Raw genomic sequence first — 25390 nt, 5'->3', positions numbered from 1 at the left:
CCACAGTCCTTTAAAGTTCAATAGTTTTACTTTTTCTATAACCGGTTTTATTCTCTGGCCTCACTCATCACCTCTACCCATGTTACCCCATGCTTCTGATTTCCTATTCTGACCTCTCAGCTCAACTCCAAATCCACACCTCTAATTGTCTACAAGATATCTCTACTTAGTTGACTTAGTATAATCTAAAATTCAACATTCTCCAAACCAAGTTTATAATCCTTCCTCCTAAAATCAATTTCTGGTTTATTATTTCTACCAGTGGTACCACTATTCTCCAAGCTTCCCATGTTCAAAATGTTAGTATTACAATAATTATTACAAATGAAATTCATATAGTTGTTTATGATCTATAAAAACCTTTACCTACATTATCCCTTTGACAGGAAATAGTGCTGGATGCAGAGCTAAAGGTGTATTTAGTGATAACTGTGACTATCCCAGGCTCCTTTTCTTATACTCTGATATTTCAGAGCAAGCAGATTTTCATCTGATGTATCAATTACTTAAACAGTTTATGAGAGGGGACAGTGGGGTGTATGATTTGGGGGGAGGGCATCATATATTGTTTGACCACCAGATGGCAGACCAGCTACTCATTAATCACATGCTCTCCCTTAAACTTTATAGTCTAGGGGTATGATCTGGAAAATATTGTCAAAACATAAAAACTTTCTTGTCACTTAGCTTAAGTTTCCTTTTTTGATAGTCTTGTCTTATCCCCTCAATCATGCCTCCATCAAAACTAATAAGACCTGACAGTTCACTGTTAATGGCCATGTATTTATTAATAGCACCTGAAAATACATACACTATAGTCATAACTATATGTTAATAAAAACAATTCTGCACATTGCATTTGATAACAATCCTACAGACACAGTGGATTCTTTTTTCTGGTTATCACATTCTTCCCCTAAGCTGGTTTGAGGGGAGCAGAAGGCAAAGGCCTTGGGGAAGGATTTTTTTTATTTTAATAGTGGAAATTTCCTTGAAGTCAGGAGAGACCTGGATTTGAACCTCATCCTAAAACTGATTAGCTATGTTGACTATGAACAGTCCACTTAACCACTCTAAGCCTTAGTAAAGTGCAATTAACAATATCTGCAGTACCTACTTGCTAGGGTCCAGTTCTAGGACCTCCTTAAGAAACTTCCCAGAGGATCACAGAAACTTTATCTAACTCATAAAACTGTTCCACCATACATTTCCCAGAGTTCTTGGATTTCCATTTTTATTTTTTTATTTTTTGCTTTTGGAGAACTTTCTGCCCAGAATCTTACTGTGGACTCAAAAGGAGAAATAGAAGCTCTCCCAGATCTCTAGAATTTTCCTGCTGCTTTTCAGGGGATGAAAGATGAGTGTACAGTCCCTGTTACCCCAAGCACAGGATGTTCTCTTTATGGAATCATTCAAGGAGGTAGATAGACTTCAAGCTGATGGAGGGTAGACCAAATCAGCATAAACTGGGAGCAACCACAGGAAGGGGAGAATACAGATAAGAGCAGGGTGAGATAAAGCACATTTCCAGTCCACAGTTACTTTATCTTCTTGCTTCTTCTGAGATCTCTTCCTGTTAGGGAAGGTGGCCTAGTTCTACCAGATCTCAAATTGTTTTATAAAGCAGCAATTATCAAAACCTCTTGGTACTGGCTAAGAAACAGAAGGGTAGACCAATGGAATAGGTTAGGTACCTAAGACACAGTAGTCAACTAATATAGCAGGAGTAGCTAATAGGCTGGGGTGAGTGGGAGGTAACTGAAAGGACATCTTGATGAGATTAAGGGTGAGAAGTAGCCTGAGGTGATCCTGGGAGGTAACAGACAATGCAGGGCTGGGCTAGGTTAGAGGTAACAGAGAGTTGGAATTTGGGGCTGGATCAGAGCTACAATGAGAAGGCCATATGGGAAAGTTTAAGGGGAAGCTTGGGGGGTAGGGATGGTTTCCAGAGCCCATACCTTGTCAGATGAACACTACTGAACAATAAGGTTCTCAAAGCATCTTATTAATTATTTTGTTAACTTAATAGGTACTTTTAAAATTAATCAGTGGACTTATATCTAAACCCACTAAACCCACTCAAAACTCAATGAGGAATGGAAGTTGTAAATATTATGCGTGTGTTACATGCAAAGAAAATGAATGAATGTTAAAGGAAATAGTAATCATTTGGTCAAAATCAAATACATAGGCAGGGGGTAAATTCTATCTTCAAAACATCTCTTGTTGTACTCCCTCCTGTTGTACTACTACCCTGTACAGGCTCTTATCAGCTCATTCCTGTGTTCTTAAAATAACCTTCTGGCTGGCCTCCCTGCCTCAAGTATCTTCACATTCTAGTTCATCCTCCATTCAACTATCAAAGTGATCTTTCTAAAGTGCAAGTCTGACCATGTTTCAACCCCTTCCCAATTAACAACCTTCAGAAGCTTCTGGATTAAATATAAAATGTGTCTTGTTTGTTTGCATGTTGTATTTCCCATTAGACTTAGCTCCTTGAGATCAGGGAGTTATTTTACCTTTCCTTGCATTACCAGCACTTACCATGGTTCCTGGCACTGAGTAAGCACTTAAGTAGTTTCTTGACTCTGCTTGATTTCTCTATGTAATGCTCACCGCAATCAAACTGGAATTATTCTCTATTCCCTGTATAAATGCTGTGTTTTCCTTTCCCTGTGACTTTACTTATTCTGTTCCATATGGTTGGAATGTCCTCATTTTCACCTTACCGAGAATTAGCACTTTTCTAGAACTGTTATGAGACTGATATGAAGGTTTCTTGGCCATTTGTGTTCTAGGAAAAATACCTTACTGTTGTTTGGATTGAACATTTGCTAGGAGGTCATTCAGATGGAAAGTTTTATACTCAGTTCATCTATGTAAGCATAACTTGGCTAAATCTACTCAGTCATTAATGTAATAATAGAAACCAAAAATAAAAAAAGGTCTAATAATGTCAATCTCTTGCTTTACTTGTTCTCTTGGAGAAATGTGGGAGTTTATGAAATTAAACAAATGGAAATTTTGAATACTGGCTTGATTCAGTACTATTGGATTATTTTTCACAATGTTATATATAGCCCTGTATTAAAACAGCTTGTTATCTTGCAGGGTATGAAAGGGAGAGCATAAACAAATTGGGACTAGTGGACTCAAGCTAGAGAACTAGACAAATCTTTAGAGTTTGAAAACAGTTAGAGATCATTTAGTTCAATCTTCTCCCATTTTACAAAGAGGAAAACAGTTCTAGAGAGATCAAGTAAATGGCCAACCTCATGCAACTCTATACAGGATTAGAGTTCAGATCTTTTGAATCCCCAATCAGAGCTCTTTAGCTAGTAGGTGACCCAAACTAATGTAGCTGAACCCCAAGGGGACATGGGATTAGACAGGGACCTGCTTCCATTGTAGAAAATCCATAAAATATCCAGGTTAGCTCTGAAATTCCAGAGAATCCTAGAGGGAAATAAGTAAAGGAAAGGTTCATAATACAAAAAAATCAAAGAGAAAGCAAGGGTGTGTATGGAAGTATATATGTCGTTGGAGTATATGTATTTATCTTTCTATGTTTCTGTCTCACTGTATATGTAAAATACTTTAGTTGAAAATGTAACATTGAACATCAATGCAACCATATAAATCCTGCTTGTAATTATTTATATTTAAATTAATTAACTGAAATGTATAAGGTATCACCAAAAAAAATGTTCAGTCACTGGCTCTAAGTCCCTATTAGGATTCTTTACACATTCATTTTCATTCACTTTTTATTTTATATAGTCATAGTTAAAGTGAACTCCATTCTTTTGGTTCTAATTTTTTTGATTTTGCATTTTTCTGTAATAGTCTCTCCAAATTCCTTGATATTCCTCTGTATACTTGCGGGTTCTAATTGCACATATATACAAAATTCTATCATATTCCTGTGTGAAATTTTAAAATATATATATATTTTCAGTATGAAGAAATGGAAGAACCTAAAGCATCTATCTGGAAAAAATAGAAAACACTTTTGTAAGGTAAACTGTGCTGGTGAAAATTCTCTAGTCAAGTGTTAATATCAGGAAGTCCATATGGTTTGTTACTGAAAAGGAGTGTTTGGCATGATAATAGTTTGCTCCAAGCACATTATCTTGGAATATATTGGTGTTATGAACTGGGTCTCAAGAACATGAAGTGTGATTTCTCCCTCATTTAATGAAACTAGTGAAGTAATTCTAGTGTTATTTTTTTCCATCAGCTCCTAAAGGCAACTGTCAGTGGAAGATAAAGCATTTTTATAAAATCTCATAATTTACAAACTCTTTTCTTAAGCATAGTAATAATTCCTTACATATGTAGAGTGATACATAGTTTACTAAGAACTTCCAATCACTTTATGATATTTGGTCCTTGCAATAACCATGTAAGATATTTATTATTCTTATTTGATGGATGAGGAAATCAAAGTCAGAGAGGTCAGTTGAGTTGCCCAGATTTTCACAGCAGTAGGGTAAGTAGAATATAGTAAGCAGAAGAGTAAGATTTGAATTTAGGCTTATTATTCAGTGATATTTTATTTTGTTTTATTTTATTTTTCTTTTTACTTTTTTTTAGTCACTTTTTTAGTCACGTCCAACTTCATGACCCTATTTGCGGGTTTTCTTGGCAAAGATATTGAAGTGGGTTGCTATTTCCTTCTCTGGCTTATTTCACAAATGAGGAGATTAAGGCAAACAGGGTTAATTGATTTGCCCAGGGTCACACAGCTAGTAAGTGTCTGAAATCGGATTTGAACTCAGGAAAAGTAGTCTTCCTGACTTCAAGCCTGGCAGGATCACTGACTGCAAGTCCTGTGATATCTTCATTAAATTACACAGGGTATATTTCCCTGTCTCAACCATTCCCACACACACACAACTGCTGCTCTTCCTCCTCACTGAAAAGAAAAAGTCTACTTAATTATTTTTTTAGCAATAACAGAAGCCTTCCCCAACACTATTTAGATATTCACAAAACTAGAGAAAATGAGTTTTACTCTAAGGCCATCTCTGATATTTTGAAAGGCAAGAAGTTCACTCCAAGTAACAGAAAGTGGCATTGTTCACTTTGACTGGATCTCTGGACAGTGAGGGAATGTTAAGCATCTTCAAATGTTGCTTTGAGGGTGTATTATTGGCAAAAGAGTGGAGCCAGATAAGCATTTCTGTTCTGTTTCAATTTGGGATTAATTGCATATAATTTGGCTCAGAATCTGGACTAGAAAAAGCCACCAATATAAATAAAAATCTGGTTACCAGTTTGAACCAGTTAGAATCAAGTCCTCTAAACATTAGCTAAACACATGGGCCTCCATGTCTTATAACTCAAAATCAGCAAATGAAATCATATGCGTATTAAAGCTAATGGTGCCTTTTAAGAAATAATTTTAAGGCCTGCCTGATTCTAAGGTTATTCTCAGAGTTCATGGCCCAGGATGGAATAAGAGGTAAAACTGTTATAATGAGGTCCCTCTGGTACTTCTAGTAATGAACCTATTGGATAATATCCAAAGTAGACCCACTTTGTTCTCAATCATCTTTTCAAAAAGTGATTTCCAATAGAAAAAAGAACTTAACACACAATCGACAGTAATCAGACTACGTTATAGGCAACAAAGGCTATAGCAAGGAGCAGCAGATTGTTAATTTAAGGATTTGGAGAGATAACCTTGTTTTATCTGAAGTTGTGATTTTATTTGGCAGAATAGGGAACTCCCAGTGAGGAAAGTCTCTCTATTTATGCAGTCATACAGCTGTTCTGCAATTTCTAGTTTCAGGGAGTTTTGGGGAGGGGTGTGTGGTGAGAGGCAATGTTAAGCAACTTGTTAAACAAGTCAGCAGAACTTGAACCCAGATCCCGGCTCTGAGAATATTCCCCTTCCCCACTTTAGTTGAACTAAATAGTCATATCTAATAAAATGGTTAAGCCCACTTCTGTGACTGAAACATCTATTAAGAAGAGATTAGCTAGCTTGTCTAGAGAGCAATTAATTCTATTTATTAATTTGCTTTAGGCAACAAGTGGAAAAATCATCCTCAAGAAACTTGATTTACTTAGCTGGTACTTATATTTTCAAAAGTTGAATTAGTCCTTCCAGCAAGGAGCTTCGCAATCCCTCTCCACTTTATTAGATGGTCTTTAAGACTTGCTATTGCCAAAAACCACAAACAAAACCTTCACTCAAGGTCCACCTGGTTTTGAATATCTCAAAGTTTTAGTTTTTCTGCTCCTTATACAACAGACATAGCGTCTCTCTCTAGGTCTGTACTTCTTTCCTTTTCAACTTTTATATTTGTATCTTAGCATCTTAGCACAGAGCCTAGCACATAGTAAATACTTCAGAAATATTTGTTGATTCAAATGTTTGCTTGATCCTACTGGAGAATTCATTCCTTTGTCAAGGTCTTCAAAAACCCCAGGTCATCTTTATACCACAATAAGGAATTACCAAACATAACTAAGAGGCAAAGAAATAATCTCTTTTACAAAGTCCAACATCAAGAGATAGAAAGAGAAATTCCATTTAAAGCTAGGGTAGACACTATAAAATATTTGGGAGTCTACCTGCCAAAACAAATCCAGGACTATATGAACACAATTACAAAACACTTTTCACACAAATAAAATCAGATCTCAGTAAGTGGAAAAACATCAGTTGCTCGTCGGTAGGCCAAGCCAATATAGTAAAAATGACAATTCTACCTAAGCTAATTTACTTATTCAGTGCCATACCAATCAAACTATCAGATAATTATTTTGCACAGCTAGAAAAAATAATATCAAAATTCATCTGGAAGAACAAAAGGTCCAGAATATCAAGGGAACTAATGAAAAGAAATGTTAGGGAAGGTGGCCTAGCTCTACCAGATCTCAAATTGCTTTATAAAGCAGCAATTATCAAAACCACTTGGTACTGGATAAGAAACAGAAGGATAGACCAATGGAATATGTTAGGTACCCAAGACACAGTAGTCAACAAATATAGCAATCTACTGTTTGATAAACCCATGGACCCTAGCTTCTGGGATAAGAACTCACTGTTTGACAAAAATTGCTGGGAAAACTGGATAACAGGATGGCTGAAACTAGGCATAGACCAATGCCTGACACCATAAACAAGAATAAAGTCCAAATGGGTACATAATCTAGGTATAAAGACTGATGCTATAAACAAATCAGTGGAGCAAGGAAAAGTGTATTTATCAGATTTCTGGAGAAGGGAAGAATTTTTGACTAAACAAGAGATAGAAAACATTATGAAATGCCAAATGAATAATTTTGATTACATTAAATTGAGAAGTTTTTGCACAAACAAACCCAATGCAACCAAGATTAGGAGGGAAGAATAAAACTGGGAAAGAATTTTTGCAGCTAGTGTCTGTGATAAAGGTCTCCTTTCTAAAATATATAGAGAACTGAGTCAAATGTATAAGAATACAAGTCATTCCCCAATTGATAAATGGTCAAAGAATATGAACAGGCAGTTTTCAGAGGAAGAAGTCAAAGCTATCTATAGTCATATGAAAAAATGCTCTAAATCACTATTAATTAGAGAGATGCAAATCAAAACAACTCTGAGACACCATATCACACCTATCACATTGGCTAATATGACAAAACAGTATGATGATAAATGTTGGAGAAGATGTGGGAGAGTTGGAACACTAATTCATTGTTGGTGGAGCTGTGAGCTGATCCAGCCATTCTGGAGAGCAATTTGGAACTATGCCCAAAGGGCTACAAAAATGTGTATACCCTTTGACCCAGCAATACCACTTCTAGGACTGTATCCCCAAGAGATCATAAAAATTGGAAAGGGTCCCACATGTGCAAAAATATTTATTTGTGGTGACCAAAAACTGGAAATTAAGGGGATGCCCATAAATTGGAGAATGGTTGAGTAAACTGTGGTATATGAAAGTAATGGAATACTATTATGCTGTAAGAAATGATGAACACGAAAACTTCAGAGAGACCTGGAAAGACTTATATGAACTGATGCTGAGCAAAAGGAGCAGATCCAGGAGAACTTTATACACAGCAACAACCACAGGGTGCAAGGATTTTTTCTAGTAGACTTAGAACTTCATTGCAATGCAAGGACTTAAAAAACTGTGGAATTTGATCACAGAACGTAGCAGATCATTTTCTTTTGTATTACATTTTGGTTTGTTTTATGATTTCTCCCATTCATTTTAATTCTTCTATGCAACATGTCTAAGGTGAAAATGTATTTAATAGGAATGTATGTGTAGAACCTATATAAAATTGTATGCTGTCTCGGGAAGGGAGGGGGAAAGGAGGGGAAGGAAAGAGGAAAAATCTAAGTTATATGGAAGTGATAATAGAACACTGAAAACAAATAAAACAACAATAATAATAATAATAAAATAATATCTTCTTGGAAAGACTAGCCAAGATGATTGTGTCCTTTAATAAAATTATGATTCATAAGAGGCTATAAGTTTTCTCTATACATAGACAAACTACTCCAGAAGTAAAGATACAATAATAATACATTATAGTAAGCTATAATTTAAATTTAGAGTTCTACCTAGAAGGAATCTTTGGGTTTTTTTCTTGCTTTGGCAACAGAATGACTTTGACAAAACAGATGCCTCATTAATGTTGCTGAGCCTTGATGAGATAGGTATCATGACTGGAATTGTAGTATGGAAGGGAAGATTCAAAAGGAATAACAAATAAAAGGGCATTTCTTAACCACCTGCAAGGAGAAAGAAAACCCTCAACTTTCACTAATTTTGAGTCTCATCTTCCAAGAAATTATCAAGGAAAACTGCCCTGATATTTTAGAACCAGAGAATAAAATAGATCTTGAAAGAATTCACCCATTGCTTCCTGAAAGGTATCCCAAAAAGGAAAACTTCTAACAACATTGCAGTCAAATTCCAGAGCTACCAGGCCAAGGAGAAAATTTTGCAAGCAGGCAGAAAGAAACACTTCTAGTATTGTGGAAATAAAATCAGGATAGCACAAGATCTAGCAGTTTCTACCTTAAGTGATCAGAGGGCTTGGAATATGATATTCTAGAGGTCAAAGGAGCTAGGATTAAAGCCAAGAATCACCTACTCAGCAAACTGAGTATAACCCTTCAGAGCAAAAAAAAGGTCATTCAATGAAATAGAGGACTTTCAAGCATTCTCTCAACGAAAAGACCAGAGCTGAATAGAAAATTTGACTTTCAAATACAACAATCAAGAGAAGCATGAAAAGGTAAACAGGAAATAAAAATCATAAGGGACTTACTAAGTTGAACTGTCTATATTCCTACATGAAAAGATAATATTTGTAACTCTTGAGACTTTTCTCAGTATTAAGTTAGTTGGAGGGATTATATATACCATATTGTAATTCTTCTCAATGCTCTGAAAATTATCACAAAGTAGGTATGTGAAATGCCAGTTAATCAATTTGAAACAAAGACTTTATTTCATCTGGATAAATACTCTTGTGAATTATTGCCTTACAATCCTACTTAATGCCATTGGGAAGAGTCAGTATATTAATTAACCCAAAGGGCAATGGGAAGACAAACATGTTGGATATAGCTGGCAACATTGGATTACTTATGATGACTTGAGCATGAAAAGTGGCATAAAAGTCTTCTTGCAACTTTTAACATATAACTACCCTCTTTCACCAGCGTACTTTGTGATCCTCTGGTCTCTTTCCTGTTTTTCACATAACACACTTCATCTCTTGACTCTGGGTATTTTCATTGGCTAGCCCCCATGCCTGGAACTTTCTTTCCTCTTATGAGAAACAAAAGGAGAAATTCTGTTTCCACAGAATTAACTCCCAACTTTGAGTGATAGCAGAATGTAAGTCAGAGATGACTGGTTCTAATCAGAGTTGTGACCTAGCAGAATCAAGCTTCTGCTCAGACAAAAGGTCAAGAGCTTGTACACATGCTTAATGAGCTATTTGAAGGGGAATCTATCAGGGAGGAGAACATGAAGTGGAAGGTCCAGGAGGCTGCATCTAGCCAATGGAGAGCAAGGTGGAAAATTAGAATTGGAAACAGCATAAAAAGCATTGTATTTATCTGAGCAACTATCCTTTCCATTAGAGAGAGACCCATTCACTAAGAATGTAGAATAATTGGCTAAAATAAAATAAGAACTCTCCTGGCTTCACAGTGAGTATTGTTCTTTGCTTAGAGCAAGCACATTTCTCACACTCTTCTCAGCCTTCTGGTTTCCTTCAAGTCTCAGCCAAAGTCTGACCTTCTACAAGAATCTTTTTCCAGTCTTCCTCAGTCTTCAATCTTCTTCAGGCTGTGAGGTTCATCTCCAACTTACCATGTAAACATTTTGTTTGTACACAGTTGTTTGCATGTTATCTTCCCCCATTAGAATGTGAGCTCCTTGAGAGCAGGGACTCTTCCTTGCCTTTCCTCTGTACATTGCCTGAAACATAGTAGGTGCTTAATAAAAGCTAGATAGATGGGATTAGGAAGACATGAGTTCAAATATGGCCTTAGACACTTACCAGCAGTGTGACCCTGGAGAAGTTATTTCCTGTAATAACATCGAGGAGGATAACACAAGAGATAACAACAGCACTGTCCTTCCAGGGTTGTTGTGAGGATTAAGTAAGATATTCTTTGTAAAATGTCTGTCAGATCTTAAAGCTCTATATATTATATAAATAGCAGGTATTATAGTAAAAGAATAAAAAGAAGACCCTAAAAAGAATATTTATGGAAGGACATAGACAAGGATTGTAGAGGATGAGATGGTGTCATGGGGTTGAGATCCATATTTTACATAGACAGTATACACACAGTGATAAAAATTGTAACTTTGCTATAGCACTGTAAACTGAGAAATGTGGAGAATGAAATGTTTCAAATTTACAAAAGGACTACCACAATTCCTGTAATTCTATTGTGCTTAAGGAGACTATCTACTTAAAAAGATTCATGCTTTGGGTTTGGTATCCTATCCTTAAAATTTTTACCAATGAATTCAGACTTAACTCTTTACATGTCAAATATTTCAAAAGCCAATGAGAAGCAGCAAGCTTATTTTGTGGGTTTGAAATCTGAGAGGGTGTCAGTAAAAGGGGAGGAAAAGGAGTAGAAAAGCCTACTTTGGCTACTATTATTTTGTGTCTGCCACAATCCCAAAGCAATTTTTACTAATTATGCAGCAATGATGCAAATGATTGTAAATTTCCAAACTTGTGTGAATTGTTTGATGAATGAGGAGAAACCCTCATACCACAAAGACATCTGAGAAATATTCAAATCCTTTGTATTTGGTCGTGAAAACTGTATATAGCAAACCACCAAGAATTACATAAGCTCGGATAAGTCTGCAACCACCCTGTCTTCTTCTCCAATAATACATTCTTTGCCTTTTTGTGGTGGTCATAGAATGTCAGTGTTAACAGAAAGGAGAAAACTTTACCCTTTTTTAAACACAAAAAACTCCATCATTCTCCCCTCCCCCCAAAAATTCATTAAGAAAATATGTTTTAGAATTTTGCATTTATTACATGGAATATTTGAGAAAAAAGTATATTTCATCCAGGGAAATAATACTACAGATACATTTTATACCTATACAAAGTATATGATTATATTTTTATATCTCATAATATATAACATGCAACATGTTACATATACATATTTATGTACACATATTTATACATACATATATATATTTTTTGATACTGTCCTGTCTACCTATCCAATCAATGTAAAATAATGATGAGAAAAGGAAACACATTTTTTCCACATCTAAAATGATACTTCTATACATTTAAATGGTGTACACTATAATTTGACTAATTTGTCTCAGAATGGAGTATCCAGTATGTTGTCGTGATATAAGTTTTTGGTTTCTCTCCACACTTATACTTCTACTTCCTATATTCTTGAGGAGGCTATTAAGTCTCTATATGACAGCTTCATATGATGATGATCAGAATATTTTTTTTCCTTTTTAACAAAGAGCATTGACTGCTAGTTTGTTTTCATTTTTGTTTTAGTGTGGACAAGCCATTTAATCCCTCTGGATTTTAATTTACTCACATATAAAATCAAGATATTAGTACACTTTCAATCCCACAGGATTATAGTAAGAAAAGCACATTGTAAACCACGTGATACTGTAGAAGAGTGCTTTTCTAACAGTATCTCATTGATTCTCACAACAACCCAGAGAGAAAAGTGCTATTATTATCTCTAAGTTATGGTTGAGGAAGCTGAGGCAAAAAGAGGTTAAGTGATTTGCCTAGAGTCATACAGCTAGTATGTATCTCAGACTGGATTTAAACTCAGGTCTTTCCTGACTCCAGGTCCACAGTTCTATTTACTGTACCACTTAATTGCTTTATAGGGTAGAGAAACTATCAGTTCAAGTCAATATCTTCTCTGGAACCTATAGTTTCAAAGAATTGTCTAAAGCACTGAGAAGTTCAGTGATTAGCCTAGGGTCACACAGCCTGTATGTCTCAGAGGCCAGGCTTGAACCCAGGTCTTCTTAACTTCAAGACTGGTAACACCAGGGAGAAAGAATAGCAATTCATTAAACTGTACTAATGTGTGGAGTAATTGTGCTCCACATCAGTAGTGGGAGAAGTAACATGGGTGAAACCTGACGTAATATATAAATACATATATACATATATATGCACATATATATGGAATAAACAAACTTTGAAAAATTATTTAAATCAACATATTTTAATTCTATCCTGAACTTAAGAAATAAAACAAGCATTTTTCAAATGCAATAAAATAGGAGGGAAAAAAATGATTGACACACAAAATTGAAAATCTTTTATATACAACTTGCAATTCCTTTTAAATCCATAATAAAATTCATAATAAAATTATGTAGCTTTCTTTTTTTCCATTTTTTCTTCCCCCTGCACCCTAGGAATGGCTATCATTAAACACAAATATATGTATATATATATATATATGTGTGTGTGTGTGTGTGTGTATACATATGTATATATACACATACATACCTATATTTGTGCATATATATCTAAAACCATTATTGTGTAAACACAGACATAAAAATAGTATATATGGATAGATATTTGAATAACATGTGAAATAATAATCATATTACTTTGTGAGGAGGGTATCTAGACCTATGGTCTCAATGGTATGGGAAACCCCAAGTGAGGAAACGCCCTCTACCCATGAAAGCCAGCAACCAGTCTACAAATTATAATCTTACAGGTTTCTAAGATTTAGAGAGTTGCCTGGGGGCACAGAGTAATGAAATAACTTGTGATGTCTCTTCACAAAGAATTGCAAATATTTCTGAGTTTAAATTTTATTATTGATATATTTTTAATCAATGCTGATTGTATATGAACTTCATTTAAGCCTAGAGACTGCTTTGTTTTGCTGCTCTGGGCTGCTGGCAAATAAAGAAGTGACTGTGTGTTTTATTTCCTGTGGTCACTTCTAAAATTTTCACTCTTACATCAGGGTCATAGAACATGATTAGTCATGGTGAGTCATCTCTCCTTCCGTGGTATATGGTCACTGTGACCTCTCAATCCCCCAATTAACTGAAAGTGAGGGTATGTTCATATTGACTTCAGTGAGTGAGGGTGTAGTTCAACCTATCTGTCAAAAACAAGAGTTTTTTGTTTGTTTGTTTTGCTTTGCTTTGGTTTCATTTTTATTGATTGTAAGAAATAAAGAACTTTTGGAAGCAAGAATTCATACACTAGTAAAAATTTGCCAGAGACCATACTGGCAATTGGAAAATGGTTTCCCAGATGACAATTTTCTCAGTGAGGTTTCTTTTAAAACAGGCAAAGCAATAATCTTCTTTAAGGTTTTGGTGAAGCCCTTTCATAAGTCTTTTGGACTTCTTCCAATCTTGCAATTTGGACTTCTTCTAATCTTCCAATCTTGCAGTTTGCAAACTTACTAGATTCTGGTTAAAATCTTAGCATTTCATAACTGAAAGGGACCTCAGAAGTCACTGAGTCCAATCCCTTCCTACAGCATCAATCCCACACAACATTCCTCCCAGAAAATGGTCATCCAGCTTCTTTGCTCTCCGGTGATGATGAAACAACTACCTAGTAAGGCAGCGTATTCTACTTTTAAGCAACTCTCACTATTAGGAATTTATATTTTCTTTATATTTAAATTTTACTTCCTAGAATTTCTACCCATTATTCCTAGCTCTACCATTTAGAACCAATTGAAATGAATCTAATCTTTCTTATACTCAGCATCTTTTCAAATATTTTGAAGGTAAAAAATTCTCCTAAATATCAGTCCCTGATTTTTCTATTAAATATAAGTTATAGCTTACTCTGCATTATTTATGTATATGTTATAGCCTTTCTGTTGTCAGTTAATTGTTTCAGTCATGTCAAATTCTTTATGTGATGTCATTTGGGGTTTTCTTGGCAAAGATGCTGGAGTGGTTTCCCATTTCCTTCTGTGGCTCATTTTATGCATGAGAAAACTGAGGCAAACAGGGTTAAGTGACTTGCCCAGGGTCACACAGCTAAGTAAATATCTGAGGCTGGATTTGAACTCAAGTTTTCCTGACTCCAGGCCCAGCACTCTATCCATTACACCACCTAGCTGCTTCAAACCTTTCAATAAGATTATAAGCTCTGAGAGAAGGATTAATTTTGAATTTCTCTAAGCACCAGAGTACAGTGTTCTTGTACACAGTACTTAGGGACAGCAGATTGGTACAGTGGATGAAGTACCAGTTCTAGTTCAAATGTGGACTCAGACCCTTAGTAGCTCCATGATCCTGGGCAAGTCACAACCTCTGCCTCAGTTTCTTTATTTGTAAAATGTATATAATAATAACACTTGCATCTGAAGGTTGCCATAATGATCAAACAAGACAGTAATTGTAAAGCACTTAGAATAGTACTTGGCACATAGTAAGCACTATACAAATGTTAGCCGTCATCATTATATTATTTTTAATATTACAGCAGGTTGAATTTAATAGCCTTGGTTGAATTTAATTGAGTACAAAAGAATATTGTCTCCTTAATTCAACCTGCCTGTTTTTCAGACTCTTTGATACTCGATATAGTATTCGAGAGAATGGACAGCTCCTAACCATTCTAAGTGTGGAAGACAGTGATGATGGTGTGTACTGCTGCACTGCCAACAATGGGGTGGGAGTTGCTGCTGAGAGTTGTGGGGCCTTGCAAGTGAAAATGAGTAAGTACCATTAATCAAAATATTAATTAATTAGATTAGATTAATTAAAAATGACAGAAAGACCATTAGACCAAAATAGTTATAACCTTCCTTGATTTTTTTTAAAAGATCTACTATATAGTGAACTATTCAATTTTAGAAATACTTCTAATCTATGCTTTCCCCTAATTTAGTCTCCATAGTACTCGTAATAGGAAACTGTCCCATTATAAAACATTCTCATAAAGGTATCTTACAGTGACAACTAGAAGTAGATGAAGTAGGTGTCATTCATGCTTTAAAACGATGGTGATCTCTAAGCTCCTTTCCAGCCCAAAGAGTCTAGGATTTTGTGATAAGGAAAATCACAACTTCTGGAATCCAAGAAGTTTCCAAGTTATTTTGGATTTCACTCACCAGACAAAACCTTAAAATATGATTTGGCCCACTTATAACCAATGATATCCATTCCCATTCAAAGCTGATGCTTTTATTTGCCCACAGATTTGGAGTTATTTATTTCATTAAACAAGTTAATAGTATTTCATATTTGTACAATTCCTTTCCTAAAATATGTAGTGTATTTGATTTTATCACTATAGTAGCTCTGAGGAGTTAATGCTAGGAAATATTATCTTTATTTTATGGATGATGAAACTGAGGTAGAGGTAGGTAAAATTACTTTGTGGGACTCTTGAAGTTTTTGATGCCAACTCTAGTTCCTTTCAGGCACCTAGGTGGCATAGTGGATAAAGGGCCCAGCCTCGAGTCAGGAAGGCTCATCTTTATGAGTTCAAATCTGGCTTTAATTTCCTCATCAGTAAAATGGGCTGGAGAAGGAAATGACTTAACCACTCCAATATCTTTGATAAGAAAACCCCCAAATAGGGTCACAGAGGGTCAGACGCAACAAAAAGTACAATAACAATTCATTCCTTTTCATTACATGATACTGTGTGTTGTACTACATAGCACTGAATCATGGGACCTGGATGAAAGGAAAATATTGGAGGAACAGTCTAAGTTGAATGGTATAGACCAAAAAGAAATTGTCCTTGGAAATAGAATTTAGTTGTGATGGGTGCATGCACTGATGAATATCCACTAGGCTATACTGCATGTTCAAACATAAAAACACCTTGTTCAGTTCTCTTTGAGTAAAAGAAAAAGTCCATTTCTCTGATGATGGCAGGTAGATAGATAAGGGAGCAGCCTATGAAAGAAACGACATGCATCCACCCTCACAATAGTCCATTTTCATTTTTTGTCTTTCATTATGCTTTAGTAACATGAGATAGTCCAGAGTGAAATAAAAGAAATAGTGTGGTTCCCACAAAGATTTTCTTGTGAATGTTAACTGTAACTGGCATTTTTAACTCGGCAATCTCTTTACCACTCTACAACTCTTGTTAAATGATGATCATTGCTAGAAAATTCCCTTTGGGAGGTGGATAGCCAGTGTATTTTGGAGTCATCTCTTAATACAGTGCTTGTCACATAGCAAGTTCATTAATTAATTAACTAGTTAATTAATTTCTCCAAATGGTTTCATTGGCACCTATGTGACACAATGGATGAAACACTAGGTTTGGAATCAGGAAGTTGTTTTTCAGTCTTTTTCAGTCATGTCCAACTCCTTGTGCCCCATTTGGGGTTTTCCTAGCAACAATACTAGAGTAGGTTAACACTTTCTTCTAAAGCTCATTTTATAGATGAGGAAACTGAGATAAACAGAGTTAAGTGACTTGCCCAGGGTCACACAGTTATGTATGAGGTTCGATTTGAACTCAAGAAGATGAGTCCTCCTTACTCCAGGCCTTGCACTCTACCAAATGTACCACCTAGCTGCCCCTTCCTGGAGTCAGTAAGAATTGAGTTTAAATTCATGCAGAGATGTTACTAGCTGTGTGACCCTGGGCAAGTCACTTAAGCTCTATTTGTCTGTTTCCAAGTTTTCTCAACTGTAAAATGGAGATAATGATGGCATTTGCCTCCTAGGATTATTGTAAGAATCAGATGATATAATAATTTGTAAAGGGCATAGCACAGTGCCTGACACATAGTAGGTACCTTGTTGAGTTATTTTTCAGTCATGTCTGACTCTTCATCATCCCATTTAGGATTTTCTTGGTGAAGATACTGGAGTATTTTGCCATTTCCTTTTCCAGCTCATTCTACAGATGAGGAAACTGAAGCAAACAGGGTTAAGTTACTTGTCCAAGATCACATAGCTAGTAAGTGTCTGAGGCCAGATTTGAACTTACTTCTTCCTGAATGCTCTATCCACTGTGCCTTGTAGCTGCCCCAGTAGGTAGATACTTAATAACTTCTTTTTCCTTCCCCCCACCATTTAAAGAAAAACATGAATTGTATTCACAGAACTGAGAATAATGTTACAGAACTTCCCCCTTCCTATACGAAATTTTATTCTAATCATATTATACTTGAAAAGATTCTGAATGAGATATCAGAAGAACTGGGTTGGAGTGGAGATGCTCTCAATCGCTAAAGTTGGACAAATTCTTTAAATTCACTGAGTTTTGACTAGAGAAGCTATAGACCTGTGTCTACTGCCTGCCCAGCCTAATGAGAATATTTTAAAGCATCAGATGAGCTCCTGCGACATCTTCAAGAGTGCTCTGGGTTATATGTCAGGAGACCTGGTTTCTCATCCTAGTTCTGCTACTAGTAACTGTGTGACTTCAGGCAAATCACTTCTCTTTGGGTCTCAGGTAGCTTATCTATAAAATAGGATGGTAGGAGTGGTATGATGGGATGGACAGTGATAAATTTGGGGTCAAAGGGTTCAGCTCTTGGTCTCATTAGTTGTGATTTGCACAAGTTGCTTTATTTTACTAAGCTTCAGATTGTTTATCATATTAAAATTATTATAAAAGGAAGGGATTGAACTGCATAAACTCTAATAAAAATAGGCATCACGATAGGGATTGTATTTATGATTTCCACGTGGAAACTTTCATAGGAAACTGTCATGTGAAGAAATCCCCTGTGTCAAAAACATTTTACGGAGAGTTTTAAGGCTTTTGAAGTGCATTCTGGATGTCAGATTTGTGAAATACTTCATATACAGTTATCCTTTCCACATCATGGAGGTTAGGGGCATGGTGCAGTCCCTTCCCCCACCAAACTGGAAAATCCACATAAAAAAATTTAGCGCTGCATTCATACCATAGAAGTCTGAATTGTTATGGTATTAAAAGACAAAAATATGTTCTGGGTTTCTAAACTTTTTCTGCATCATCTGCTGGCCTTTGTGTGTTGTCTACAGCTTCCACAAAATTCCCCCCAAATCCTCATTTAATTTCTTATGCTGACCCATGTTATATCAAAACTGCAATAGGAAAGTTGCAATGTGGAAGTGACAACTGTAAATATTATCCATACTTGACAGATTAAGGTTAATTTATTTCTGCATGGCCACACAGCTAATAACTTTTTGTTGATTTCAGTTGTGCAATTCTATTTAGGATTTTCTTGGCAAAGATACTGTGGTGGTTTGCTTTCCTTCTCCAGCTCATTTTACAGTTGAGGAAACTGAGGCAAACAGGGTTAAGTAACTTGTCCAGGATCACAAAGTTAGTAAATGTCTGAGACCAGATTTGAACTCAAGTTCTCCTGATTCCAGACCAGTACTCTGTCCACTCTACCTCCTAGCTGCTCCATTAACAACTTTGTGCAATGTAATTGGAACCTATCTCCTAACTTCAAGTCCAGTATTCATTACACTACACTATGTTGCCTCTAAGGTATGTTCTATCTCCAAGTTTACGATACTATATGTATGTGACTTGCAGGTACTGAGTATTTCTAAAACTCAAATTTCATAATACTTATGAAAATGAAAAGTAAAAAATGCTGTCAAAAATTGTTATTAACCAGTCAGCTAACATTTATTGTGTCTCATCAATGCCAAGAACTGTGGAATAGAGAGGAGAAAAAATCCTTACTCTCAAGGAGCTCACAGTCTAGTTTATCATCCACATAAAATCATATCAGGTTTTTTTCCAGTAAATTAGTTTTATTGTGATTTTTAAAAAAATCAAAGGCAAAATTCCACTATATATCTAATGTTATTCTGGGACAAATTGCATGTAGATCGCGTGTTTCAAAATTAATAATTCAGCATACATCCAGACAAAGATAATGAAAAGCCATGAAATTCAGTGCTTGCACAATTATGAGAAAATGCGCTTTCATTGCTGATTTGATTGCAAACTCTCAAAATTTTGTTGAAGAACAAGCTGGTAGTATAGAGTAAAGGTTATAAAAGTAATCTTTAATCCAGTAATTCCATAATTTGAAATGTGTACTGGAAAGTGTCATAGGATGTAAAAGAGGGATGGGAGGAGAGAGGAAGGGAGAAAGATAGATAGCTATTTGCAGATTTTTACAACAGTATAAAATATAATATTTGAAGCCCAGAAGTAATCTAAATACTCAACAACTAGGAAATAATTAAATAAAATCAAGCTTATTTAAGTGAATACTGCAAAACTATTAAATCCAACAAGTGTGAAAAAGAAAAGAGAACTACTTAACCATGAAAAAACAAAAGTGAATGGCAATAAGTAAACAAAAATCCCCAATCTATGCTCAGGAGGAATGACTTGAAAATTCCATTGTGATAGTTATTGAAGTTTATATTAAGTTAAAGCTATATACTTGCTAAAGCAATTTTAATTGTATTTATGCTCAATATTAATTTTAATCAATAATTTAGTTAAAAATAAAATACATAAGGAAGCTGCTTTCTTCAGTGAGTCCTTTAACAAAGTAAAAAAAAATTGCATAGCGTCTAATCACTAATTTACAATTAAACTTTTTCCTCAGATTTTCTTAGCCCAACAACCACTTAATAACATTTTAAAATAATTTATTATTCTAGTAACACTAACTTCTGTGGTTTAAATTAATTCTGTGGGTTAAATTAACATTTAACTTTTGGAAATTTGCTACCTCTGGAGTGTCTCAGAATTACTTGTGAAAGTATTTGTGATTACATGACCACTGATAAAAACATTTAGATTTTTTAAATTATTCCACCTAGACATAAATATAAAGGAACCCTGAATTGAATGTATTGTAAATGTTTATCCTATTTTAATGTCTATAAAATATTCAGCTCTTGTTTTGGGCTTTTTTCCTTTTAGAGCCTAAAATTACACGTCCTCCTATCAATGTGAAAATCATAGAGGGATTGAAGGCCGTCTTGCCATGTACCACAATGGGCAATCCCAAGCCTTCAGTATCATGGATCAAAGGTGATACCATACTCAGGGTAAGTTTCTGAAATAATAGTGTATCTAACATAAAGTATTTATTTTCAAAGAGTTATAATAACTTTATTAGGTATTCACATCAGTCTTGTAATTTCATCTTCTGGACTGTTGTCATAGCTTCCTAATTGATCTCTCAGTGTCTAGTCTCCCCTTTAAGTAGGAAGGCGGAAAGGCTGATTGACACATTGACAAATTACAATGGGGCAGTCCCCTTCATAAGTACAGAAACAGAGACCCAAAAGAAAAAGGTGAATCAATGAATTGTCCATTTAGAAGTTTCATCGCATACAGCAATGCGGGAAGAGGGGGAATCATCTGTTGCAGTTTTCTGATCTGGATGTTCTTTCAAGCCGTCTTCAGTAGAGTACCTTCTTGCCATTTTTGGTAGAAGTCCTCTTTCCTATGTTCATTCTCCTACAGAATTGATCCTGACACAATTTATGAATTACCATCCTTAAGCCTTACACCCATTATTGCTCTTGCAAAATTGAAATTGAAACTTTGAAAATTGCCCATTATTTATTCCCCACCAAGAGGAATGTGAGGACATTGGCAACCCTACTTCATCAGACATGATTTGCTGATTCCTGCATAAAAGCCCTGGCCACACGTTTTCTGATGATGTTGGGTATCTTTGTGGGAGAGCATAGCCTGTATTTATGGAGGAGATGCTTTGCTGCCTCTGTTGTTAGTAAGTGCCTTTGCTTTGAGCTAATTGTGTTCTCTGGTTGATTATTGAATGAAAGTCATTAGTAGGGACTCAGGATTGTGATCCCACAGAATACTTTAACCTGGGACAGTCATCTTCAGGGGGACCCAACCTGTAGGTTGGAGGATATCCCCAGGTGTTACCTATATATCACACCCCTTGCAAGTATTAAGGAATTCTTTAGGCTTCAGGGCCTAAAGTACAGTTTACTCTAGTTTGAGGGTGAGCTATGGAATAGCTTCTTCATTGTTTGAGAAATGGTAGACTTAAGTGATTGCAAAACTACACAAAGTATTATTGATTTGGAGAATACCCATGAATTGCTATGAAGACATCACTAAAGAGGTCTTGGCATTTCTGGGCCTGTATAAAATGCTGGGTATAAGCATTTATGGGGGGGAGGATAATGTAAATTCTGCTCTGCTAGTTTCCTAAGGCAGCAGAACTTCTCAAATTCCTTAGACAGATACTGGAGAGGAGGTTGCCTAGAAAATAAGCATAAAATCACCTACTTTTGATCATGAGTTCATGACGGAAAAAAATGATCTAGGAGAATATAGAGAGCTACCAAAAATGGTGAAATTCTTAAGAGTAGGTTTATTCTAGTCTCAAACATCCTTTTTATCAAAAGTACAGATCCAGGTCTTGGAACAAGTTCTGAGATTGAAACAGCAACTATATCCTTAATGGATTCTCTGTAGGAAATGACCCTTAGTCCCTGCATAAACTCCCATGCTAACAAGAAAGGAAAAATTTGAACCCTTGATGGGAAAAATGTTACTGGGATCTGCAGAAGTGGCAGGTGTCAGACACACTTCCTAGACAACTGCGAGAGTGTCCAAGTACCTGAATTTGACATGTTCCATGAGTTAAAAATGGGAAAACCTGTCTTTTGAAGTACATTAATACTTAAGGACACGGGATCATCAAATTTGGAAGTATGGGACATGCTAAGGATCTTCACACTTCACTAACTGCAGTGTAAGGGGGGAGGGGAGGCTGAAACTATTTCCATCGTAGGTTAAAAAAAGACACAGGAGGAAGTGGTAATTAAATGGAGTGATTTTTTAGTGCATGAACCAGAGAGTCCTGAGGTGATGAATTAGTATTGTGGTAACTTTGGTAGTCTTAGAATCAAGATCAGTTTTCTTGTTCTGTCTGATAAAATCGATCAGAAGAAATGAGAGTTGACTAAGAATGCCCCCAGGCTACCATTGCAAGGGGAGATTTGACCAAAAATAGATCACACATTTGGACAACTATGTGACACAGTGGTTAGAGTCCCAAGTCTGAAGTCAGGAAGACTCATCTTTCCAAGTTTAAATGTGGCCTCAGACACTTACTAGCTATGTGATCTTGGGCAAGTCACTTAACTCTGTCACCTCAGTTTCCTTATGGGTAAAATGCGCTGGAGAAGGAAATTGCAAACTTCTCCAGTGTCTTTGACAATCTCCCCCCCACAACAGAAAGGTGTCACAAAGAGTCAAGCATGACTGAAAAGTCACTAAACAACACAAACTATACATAAGGATCTCTGCTAGCCTCATATTGACTGAGAAAACCATGCATTAAGGATTATCTAAATTCCATTGCCTTTTTATTTATTTTGTTAAATATTACCTGATTAAATCTTGTTCTGGCTACATTGGAAAGTATGGAGGATGGGAAGGTGCAACGTGGTCAGTCTGGCAGCATGTTTGTCACCTCTGCTCTAGAGGAAGAGAAAAGTATAGCCTTGAACCCTGATCTCCCTTGAGAAATCCCTGAAATGAAAAATATGACTGAGCCCTTAAAAGCCTTCATTAGATTTCCCATGTATGCATCATTTGTTGATTTTTGCCAGTGAAGAGAAGTGATTTAAATTACATACAAATGCCAGCCTAGACAGCCTGAAAGGTATTCTGTACCAGAAAAACAAAAGCTTGCAGAAGCCTATTGCATTTGCCAACTTGAAATTTGGCAGTTAGATCCATTTTCCTATTCAAAATTTTATAGCATGGACCACTAATACCCAAAATCATCAGAGAGTTTCAAGATACAGTTCATGAAAGCCTACAGAATGGCTACCTGTCTTTAACTATTGGATTGTCATGGAGAAAGACGATGGCACTTGTTCTGTTTGACCCAAAGAACACAATAGAACAAAGTTGCAAAAGGACAAATTTTTGTGAGTTCAATGTGATGAAAAATTTGCCAAATGACTAGGGTTTTTCAGTGAGCTGCTCATTAGCATCCCTCTTCACTAGTTTTTTCAAGTGAGGGCTGAATGGCCACTTGAGCTGCTGCAGTGGAAGCTGCTGGCTACATAGAGGTTGAACTAAATGACCTTGGAAATCCCTTCCACCTCTGAAATGTTGTAATTCCCCAAATATAGGCATGTGGAACAGTTCTCTTTAGGTGTTGTTCAGTAGTTTCAGTCATGTTGGATTCTTCATGACCCCATTTGGGGTTTTCTTGGCAAAGATACTAGAAGAGCTTGCCATTTCCTTCTCCAGCTTATTTTACAGATGAGGTAACTGAGGTAAAAGGGGTTAAGTGACTTACCCAGGGTCACACAGCTTTAGTAGGTGCCTGACACTGGATTTGAACAGGTCTGGGACTCTATCCATTGTTCCACCTAACTGCCTCTCTGTCTAGGTGTAGAAAGCTATAATGTCAAATTGAATGACCAACAGAGATGGTCAGATGCCCTGGCAAGTTACAGGTTCAGTGGATAGTATAAATCAGTGAAAAGCAATATAGAAGCAGACTCCATGTCCCATAGACCCTAAGCTTGGACTCAGTGCTGTAAGGAGTATATAGGAGGGCTCTTACACCCTGTACAATGAGTGATCTGTGCGGGCTGATTCTGTCCCTGAGTCTGTTCTAACAGACCGGGATTCAGAAGTGACTCCCTCTCAGAAAACAGTTTTCTATTTAAGATTATCAACTTTTATATCTGTGATATTGTTTGTAGCATTCAGCATACTCAGGGTCTTCTGACCCTTCTTGAAGGAAGTATTTGTGCTATATCGGCATGAGGGTTCCAAGGAACCAGCAAGCCTTAACCATCTTTTACTTCTCAACCTCAAAACATTTTAAACTTATTTTTCATCACCTGTCCTTGTGGTCAATGTTTAACTGAAGTCACAAAAACTTGATATATGTTTACTTTGTTTGGAAGAGCTTGTCAAATTCCTCAAAGAATGTCTCTGCTTCATCATCAGCAACAACTGTTGGGGCATAAATAGCAATCATCTTCCCTGGGACTTGTCTGTTTACGTTCATCATGAGTATTACAAGGCAAGATGACCACGTGGTTCATGAAGTGATATTTCTTACTGCCTTTGGGTATACTAAGAAACCAATGCTGCCAACTCCTTTTAAGCTCTGTTTTAATTTAGCTATAAATTCTTTATATCTTGTAACTTAACTTGTAGAGAGAATATCAGTTTAAATGTAGGATAGCTCCAACCACACCAAAACCAGATCATTGGTGGTTGTCATTTAGAGAACAGTAAATTTAATGTCATCGAAAACCTCTGTGATTCTTAGCACACTTTTCCATTACTTACTGTCATTCTGGATAGAGGATAATCCATTTTGTATTATCTTGGTTTCATGGCCTGTGTTGTGCTTCTCCTTCCCCCTCCCCCCAAAAAATATAGGGTTAGAGGATCTTAGATTCAAAACTGAAAGGGACCCCTGAGGCAATCTCCAATGACCCCTTCATTTTACTGAGTCTGAAATCTGGGAAGGTCAAACCTGGCTTGTCCAAAGTCCCATCATCTATGGGATATTATCAACGTGAAGCCAAAAATAGCCTTGGAATGGCATATCCCAGATAGGTCATATGGGAAATAGTGAAGAGTCTTGTTCAAGGTCACCCAAGTACTAAGTGTCAGATGTTGGGATTTAAACTAAAATCCTCAGACTCTGGCACAAACGTTCTTTCCACTGTAGCATAACCATCACCTGAAGGCCAAACCTGCTGCTGCTGACTAAAATTAGCTAGGCTAAACACAGCCTGCTTTTGAGCTCCTACTCAAAGTCTTTCTACCTGAGAGGGATGTCCTACTATACTCACTGGTAGAGCATTTGAGAACCCAGGCTCATCTCCATGCCATAATATGGAATCAGTATAGAATTTCGTTGGAGAGGGCTAAATGATATGAATGAAAAAATGAAAGAGTTGAA

At 36.2% G+C, this 25390-nt stretch overlaps 1 protein-coding gene across 1 annotated transcript in view; it reads left to right on the top strand.

Annotated features, from left to right (window-relative positions):
• Positions 1 to 25390, top strand: part of MUSK (muscle associated receptor tyrosine kinase) — a 191679-nt gene that overhangs the window by 49871 nt on the left and 116418 nt on the right. The window contains exons 3-4 of the mRNA XM_072610563.1: positions 15075 to 15226; positions 20377 to 20504. Of these exons, the coding sequence (XP_072466664.1) occupies positions 15075 to 15226; positions 20377 to 20504 (280 nt within the window). The remainder of the gene's footprint in view (positions 1 to 15074; positions 15227 to 20376; positions 20505 to 25390) is intronic.

The sequence above is a fragment of the Notamacropus eugenii genome, chromosome 1, assembly GCF_028372415.1.
Source record: "Notamacropus eugenii isolate mMacEug1 chromosome 1, mMacEug1.pri_v2, whole genome shotgun sequence".
Lineage (NCBI taxonomy): Eukaryota > Metazoa > Chordata > Mammalia > Diprotodontia > Macropodidae > Notamacropus > Notamacropus eugenii.
This window is presented reverse-complemented; position numbering and strand designations above follow the sequence as displayed.